This window comes from Pediculus humanus, genomic scaffold (genome assembly GCF_000006295.1).
Source record: "Pediculus humanus corporis 1103172107603 genomic scaffold, whole genome shotgun sequence".
In the NCBI taxonomy this organism is placed as follows: Eukaryota; Metazoa; Arthropoda; class Insecta; order Psocodea; family Pediculidae; genus Pediculus; species Pediculus humanus.
In genome coordinates, this window is record NW_002987217.1 from 34622 (window position 1) to 42895 (window position 8274).

Below are 8274 nucleotides of genomic sequence, written 5' to 3' on the forward strand. Positions count from 1 at the left end.
AAAATTTTACACGGTTCAGGTACGATTTAAATTCTTAATTTTTTCTTTTTTAAATTCTTTATTAATTTTTTTTTTAAACCGAAAAAAAAAACCTGAAGAAACCTTAACGCGACTGATACGAATGCTGCCCCCCGGAAATTTTTGACAAAAAATAAATTTTTTTTTTTCTAGAAAATAATAATTTTAATATAAGGAAAATAACAAAATAATGGCGTGAAATTTTCTCCGAATCGGTTTCGCAGGTGTCGTCGTCGCCGGAAAATTCAATCGTTTGTTAATTAATCATAAAGCCTACTCCCGGAGAAAAACAAAAAAAAAACAAAAAAAATTTTTATTAAATTAATCGTTTCCGTTGTAATTCAACCATCATTCACTCTCTCTCTCTCTCAACCTTTTTCCCCTTTCTTTTCTATTCATTTCATTATTATTATTTTTGCTCTCTCTCTTTCTCTCTCTTTTTATTTTGCTTCAATTTAAAAGATAAAAAACAAAACAAAACAACGGATTTATTTTCAAAAGAAGAATTATTTTTTGAAAAAAAAATGACTGAGTATAAATAAAATTAATTAATTTACGTTTTATCAATAATTCCACGGGGGGAGGGGGATGGGGAGCAACCCGTCAGCGGTCAATTTTCCGATCTTTTTCAATCGGGGGAGGGAGGGTAAATAGTAACGCTTTCAACAATTTGTGCAAAAGAAAAAAAGGTGAAAAACTTACCGGAATATTGCCAAAGACCCGGGGGATTATGATGAGGTTGAGTCGGCCAAATAGATGCTCCCGACCTATCATCGCAGGACAATCCTCCGGGATAAAGAGTCGCACCTGAAATTCATCATCAATTTCTTAAGTTACAAATATTTAAAATATCCAACACATCTTTCCAAAACCTTTTTTCTTTTTTTTTTAAATTAAAACAATAGCATACATTTACCCAAAGCTGGAGAAAGATTTATCGAAGGTTGCGATTGAAATGTCGTTCGATGTAATAATCCTGGAGGCGGAGGAATTGGATGAGTCGGTGTCGGCTGCTGTGGGGGAACCGGAGAATTTTTATTATTTTGACTCATTTTAACATCATCGAATCTCGACTCGTTTCTCTGTCTTGTTGTCGTCACAGAAGCCCCGACTGTAAAGTATGAAATAAAAGAGGTAAGAAAAAAAAACCCAATTAGTCAAAAAAAAAAAAAAAAAATTGACGTGGCACAAAACAAATGCATTCGCCATAATCAAACCTCCTAGCATAAATCAAAATTTAAAAAAAAAATTTACTGCTCGTGTTTTTTTGCTTCATCCTCCATTTTTTTTTTTTTTTTAAATAATTTACGCGAAAAAATAAATTAAAACAAATTAAAATAATAATTTTTTTCTCTCTCTCTCTCTCTCTCTTATCAAAAAGCCGAAAAAAACGATAAAGTAATAATAAATTATATAAAATCATGTTTTTTTAAAAATTATCCAAAAAAAGAAAGAAAAAAGTTTCAAAACATTTTTTTTTCGGTTTCTAAGGTTTAAAGCAACAATTTAATTTATGTTTGGTTTTTTAAAAATTTCTTTCTTATTTTCGGACCTTTTAGAGAGAGAAAAAAAAATTTATTGAATTGTTATACCTTACTTGTCAACCACAACAGGTAGTTACTTATTTATTATTAATGTTTTAAAAAAAAAAAAATTATAATTTAGTGACGTTTTGCCTTTTCAATTAGTGTTATATTCAGTTGCTTTTAAAACACAGAAAAAATTTTATTTTGTAACTTCCGCTCTCCTTTTTCCTCTTTCCCTTCCTCAAGTAACCTTTTTTTTTTTAAACGTCAACAAACTCGTTTCAAAGTATTCGCATAAATATAAATTTTTTTTTTCGTTTTTCTTTCTAAGAACTCATAAAATTTTTCATAAAATCTTTCAAAAAGAATTTACCACTTCCTGACACCATTTTCCTTTTTTAAAACACACACAAAAAAAAAAAAAAAACGACAATTGAATTATTTACAAATTTGATTTCGTCAACATGAAAACGAACATGGAAGGAAAACTACGAACCGGAGTAAGGAAAACTTTTCGTCATTTTTGAAAGAAGAAAAAAAGAAGGAAAAAGGAAAAAAGGAAAAAAAAAGGAAAAAAGGAAAAAGGAAAAAAGGAAAAGCACACATCGATGAAAACATTATTAAAACGATCGTTTCCGTTCGTAATATCGATAAAAAAATTTTTTTTTTTTTTTTAGCAAATCCGTTGACAACTTGCTAAATTAAAATTCATTAAAATAATCGATGATAATCGATAATCGATTTTATAATTAACGATTGTAATTATCGGCTAACATAAGATTTTAATAATAATTTCCCCCCCCCCTCCCTTCAAAAAAAAGAGCACGAAAATAATTTTTATTGAATATATAGAAAAATTCAATTTAAAAAAAAAAAATTAACTTGGGAAAATTGTGTGTTTTAATGACTTTTCCGGAAGTAGTATCAAAAAAAAAAAAACTTTAGTTGCCGTACTTTTACATAATTTTCAACCACGTGACTAAAAATGTCCAATTATTAATTTATAATTTTTTTTCTCTCTGTCTCTCTCTCTCAAAACCTTGTTTAAAAAAAAAAAAGAAATCTAAAATGAATAATTTAAGACGAGGATGATTTTGTCTTATGACTTGGGTGTTCAGACACGAATCAGTTTCTCTTATATAAAGGAAAATAATTTTTACCTGTGCTGCTGACTCCAGTAAACTGTCCCGAGGGCATGAATGCACCATCTTTTTTCTGATCGTTGACTCCAGTTGCTCCAGAACCCAACGGCACGGAAACTACTCCTTCCTGTTTAATAACCACCGGATTCACGGATGGAATTTTCGGGCTCAATAATGATGACGCACTTGTTACTTCGGCTACTTGACACGGAGTCACATTGATCGAATTGCTTTTGGTTGTTGTTGTTGACGTTTTCGTTTCGATTTCCGACGTTGTCGAATTCACCAAAGAATTATTATTATCTTGCGATATCGATCTTTCATCATCTTCTTCGTTTCGATCGCAGTTATGATTTTTCGAAAAATAATCCCAACTCGTTTTTGTCTTTTCGACATTTTTATAATTGTCCGTCGTTTTCGAATAGTTGGTACCCGTGTAATTTTTATAATCGTTAAATTTTTCATAGTCGAACTTGGAATTTAAAAAAGGATTGTCTGATGCTGGTGGTCTGGGACTGAGAAAATTTTGATTCGAATTTGAAAAAAATCCATCCTCCAAGTTCGGAGAACTCGAATAATTTTTTTTCTTTTCGGATAATTCAAAGGATGATTCCGTGTATGGCACCGTGTTCAATATTTGTCCGTCGAGAACGCGAAGAGCGTTCGGATTGAATATCGTGTCAAGAGATGAAAAACTCAATAGAGGAGAATTTCTCGTATATTTTTGAAAATCTCCCGGTTCCCTTTTTATCATCAGAGGTGAAGGGTCAACAACACTTCCATTATGCGATTTTTGCAAATCCGATTCTTGCAATCCGAAATGTTTAAATGTCACGGGTGTCGTCCGACTACATCCTCCGTTGTTCGATCTTAGAGAAAGAGTTCGAGTGGGTGAAATTTTAGCCGTTTCACCTATACTATTATGTTGCCCCATGTTACTACAGTTAACCGTTAAATTTTTACAACTGCTATCCGGAATTTTCCCCTTGAAATATTTATTGTTATCGGAAACTCGGGAAATTTGAAAATTTTCCATTTTTTTACTTTCAATTTTATCTCCGCGTTTTCTCGAGTGATCATCCATGCTCAAATCTATCACATTTACATTATTACATTTATTTTTTTGAAAAACAAAATCTTCTCCTTCATTTTCACCCTCTTCGCCATCTTTATTATTATTATTATCATCTTCCAAATCATTTTTCCTTTTCTTATTATCCCCATTGCATTTTACTACGCAATCATTTGCGTCGATGTTACCTTTTTCCGCATCGTCGATTCCAGAAGTATTATTAACTGAAACAAAAAATAATAATAATGATGATAATAATACTTAAATCGAACTGTCACAATCAAATGCAGTCAGTTAGTTAGAGTTTTAATTTGTTTTATTAATATTTTTATTATTGTTATTATTATTGTTGTTGTTTTTGTTTTTTTTTTCAAAACTGAATTTTATAAAACTTTAACGATGCACCGTCACGAAAACAACATAAATTTCAGTGCAAAAATAAAATTTGAAACAAAAACAAAAAAAAAAAAGGATTTGAAATCATCATTCAATTTAATGTTATATTGAAAATAAAAATTCTTTCACTCTCCCTTTGGATCAATTTGGTTTACATTCTCTCTTTTTTTTTTCTTCATATTCTCATTCCGTATTTAAAATAAAAAAAAAGAGAGAGAGAGAGAGAAAAAGTAAAAAAATACCACACACTGCTTTAACATGATTATCCCGTATCAAAAAGGAGTGGAAATATAAAAGGGTCATAAAGGCCGTTAGTTTAGTTAGGAGTTAATACAAAACCTGGCCGTAAATTTTTATTATTAGCACAACATTAGGTGGGGCTCCACGCAACCGATTTCCTACTTTTAAACAACACATACGTCTATGCATTCGTTTTGAAGTTATAGAAAAAAAGGACCCAAACGTCAAGGCCTGCAAGTTTTTCAACGAAAATTCTAAACAAGGAATTAATAAACTTAAAAAATTGTTTATTTTAAAAAGAAATTGTTTTTTTTTCTTCTTCTTCTTGATTCTTCTCAATTCTCCTCTTCTTAAATACCAATCACGAATGAGAAAAAAAATTTAGTTTCCTTTGCTAACTTTCAGCATCAGTTAACAAGTAATTTAATTATTAAAAAAAAAAAGGGGGGAAAGTGAAATAGTATACGTGGAAAATTATTAATATTATATTACTGTACCTAATTTTCCGCTACAACATTGCAATTCATTTTCAAACGAAAATTTCGTCCAATTTAATCTTAAATAATACTAATATTTTTATTATTATTATTTGTTAAAATCGATTTAAACGAGGTATCGATGCGTAAATACATTTTGTGTAAAGTCAATTAATTAAATAATTAATAAAACCTCGTTTGGCAATAAAAAGCAAACAAACAACCCGCACCGACACAATAAACAAACAAACAAACCAACATCCCCTCCTTTCCAAAAGTGATTGATAACGCAAAAAGCAACCCAAATAAAAACAATATTCTGTGTTATCAGTAACTATTTCGTTTTGTTTTTTATATGCGTCTCAGTACTTAATCAATTTTTTTTGCGATTCCCTAGCGTACCTAAAAAACCTAAAAAAAAAAATTTCCCATACGTGCTTAACCCCTTTATTAAAATTTTAATCATTCTTTCATCTTTAAAATACATCGAGTAACTTTTTATTTTGCTAATTTTATGTTTGTTTCGAGTTACAATAAATATTTCCCCCTCCCCCACGCTATTATTAATGAATAATAGGACGTCGTCATTCTGTGTCAAAAAAAAAAAAAGAAAAACTTAAACTTTTGCAATATATTACGTAATTTGACAATTCAATAAAGCGAATAAAATAAAAATAATGATAATAAATAAATAAAAAAAAAAGAAGGAAAATAAACGAGAATCGTGTTTCGTGGGGGGAAGGATGCGGAGGGAGAAGGAAAGGGAAATCTTTGCAAAAAAAAAAAAAAAAAATTCAAAAGTTCAATTTATAAAATTTTATGAAACAAATCAATACTTTAAATTTTTCAAAGTAATAGAAAAAGGAAAAAAGAAAAATGGCTGACGTCAAACCTATTATTTTCTATAGAGAAAATCCATCTGTGTGAAAACTTTATAATTACAAATATTAAAAAGAAAATTACGTAGAAACCATCCTTACTTATTATACGATACGATAATTATAAATTTTTTATTTATTTAAATAAACAAGCAGACGAAATTTATGTCCGTAATTATTTGAACTTTGCACAATTCGCGCGTAAAAAAAAAACATACATTTATTTATTTATTTGTTTTTACTTTTATTGTAAAAATTTATTCATTTAAAAGTTTTTTTTACCTCTCATTTTTATTATTTTTTTTAGTGACTTTTCAATTCAAAGATAAACGTTTCAAACTCAAATATAATAAAATAAAATAAAAATTTCTTATATTCGTGGGGAGGGGGAGGGGGGAAACAAGAAAACTTTTTTATAACATTTAGAAAATTTTTTTTTTTTTTTTAAAAAAAGAAAATCATTTTTCAAAAAAAACGACTATTTTACAAAGATTGATTATCAGGAGGAAAAAAAGAAAAAATTCATCTTTTCTAAAAGCCTCCCCTCGAATCCCCCCCCCTGACAATCTCGATTCTCCATCCATTCATCCAACCTCCTCCTACGCATTCGCTTTTACCCTTCAACCAACCGAAAAAAAAAAACTTTTCTGGCTTTTCGTCAATTTTCAAAAAAAAAAAGAAAATTTATTTTTTAAAGTGTAATTTCAAGCCCCTCTCTTTCCCCCCCCCCCCGAAAAGAAACGATTTTGTAAATTTCTTTTACCATATTATTATTAATAACATCATTCTGAACTAAAAATCAAGGTCAGCAACATTTCCAAAATTTAAAAGTATCATCATCATCAACGTCTCGAACGTCCTTCTTTCCCCATTTATTTATTTATTTATTTATTTCTTCCTAATACCTGAATATACCTTAATATTCCGCGGAAAATTTAAACTTCAAAAACGTGGGCAAAACATCCTTGCCCCCTCAACATTTAAAAACAAAACAACAACAACAATTTTTAGGGGGGACCCGATTTTTCGATTCTTTTTATAACAAATTTCAATTGTTACATTTTTCATTGCCTTCCTTATCGCGCCTAACACAGGATGCCAGATCATTATTATTAATAATAATAATAATATTATGTAAACCTTAAACTTTTAGACAAATTAAAAATAACTTTAAGTTAATTGCAAAGCAGGTCGTGGTAGTAATAATAATAATAATAATAAGTCCGTGTTTTTTTATTGTTACCTTTATCCTATATTATAAACGATGATATTTTATCGAGAACCTGATTTTTTTTTTTTTTTTGTAAATTATACTCGCGTTTATTCTTCCTACTTGCCAAAAATTAAAATAATAATATATACATAATAATAATAATATAATAAATAACCGGAAAAAAAAAAGAAAATTCAAAAGGAAAAGTCGTAATCCTTCACGCAACACGCATGTTTGACTTAACAAAAAAAAAATAAACTAAAATAAAATAAAATAAATCCGTTGAAATTAAATATTTTCAAATGGGAAAATTGCCATCTTCGATATTAAAAAGAGAGAGAGAGGGAGAGGGGAGGGAGGGGGATATAAAGAGGATAAAAAAAACCACGCGTTTAAATTTTCGATACATTTGTTAAATTGACAAGACAACTACTTGAAATTCTCATCAATTTTCCAAAGATTGTACGGAAAAAAAAAAAAAAAGTCAACTGAACAATAAATCAATTACCAACACTTCTTTATTACTGAACAATAAAACGAGGAATCGAAGGAGGAACCGCCAAAAAAAAAAAAAAAATGGCGTGACATCGTCATTTCTGTTTTTTCTTTTTTTTCCTCTCCAAAATTTTAATAATTTTTTGTGAACTCATTTTTTTTTTGTTTTCCTTCCGATTCCCCTCCCCTCCCCTCCTCTCTTCCCTCCCCCATTACAGTATTTTATTAAAATTTAAAACCGTTGCGAATAATAATATTTATTAAAAAATATAAACTTTTTACCGAGGGCAGTCAGTCAACTTTGTTCTTTCGTGTAGTCGTTTTACGCACGAATCTCCAAAAACAAAATTTTTTTTGGGAGATCAAGTAGGGGGATCCATAAAAAAAACAGGAAACGAATTTTATTTGAACGTTTATCGTTTTACGTTATATTTTAAAATTTATAAAAAGATTTTACTGGAGCGAAAGTGAATACGCGGTAAAAATTTTCCGTTTTTAAATTTCAAATTTTCTTCGAATGTTAAAAAAAAAAAAAAAAAAGGGAAAATGTAATTTTATTTTATTTTTCGATTTGTAATTATAATAAAAAAGTATTTTAAAAAAAATCCCTTAATTAGTTTACCTTTTCAAAAAGTTTTTTTTTTATGAAAAAAAAAAAAATTAATATTCATTAATTAAGAAATTTTTTTTTAAAAAAAAGAGAAAAATTTTGACGTCGAATAGATTTTTTTTTATATATAAAAACTTGATAATAATGATAAATTCCGGTGTGACGTAATGAATTATTCAATTTAATACATATATAAAATATAAAATCA

General features: G+C 28.8%; 1 protein-coding gene across 1 annotated transcript; it reads right to left on the minus strand.

Annotated features, from left to right (window-relative positions):
• Window positions 1–646: 646 nt before the first annotated feature.
• On the minus strand, window positions 647–3770 carry Phum_PHUM234970 (uncharacterized protein; the record flags this gene model as incomplete). Its single annotated transcript, XM_002426021.1, has 3 exons — window positions 647–825; window positions 935–1129; window positions 2705–3770. The coding sequence occupies 3 exons, from the start codon at window positions 3768–3770 to the stop codon at window positions 647–649; spliced, it is 1440 nt and encodes a 479-aa protein (XP_002426066.1).
• Between the last annotated feature and the right edge of the window lie 4504 nt (window positions 3771–8274).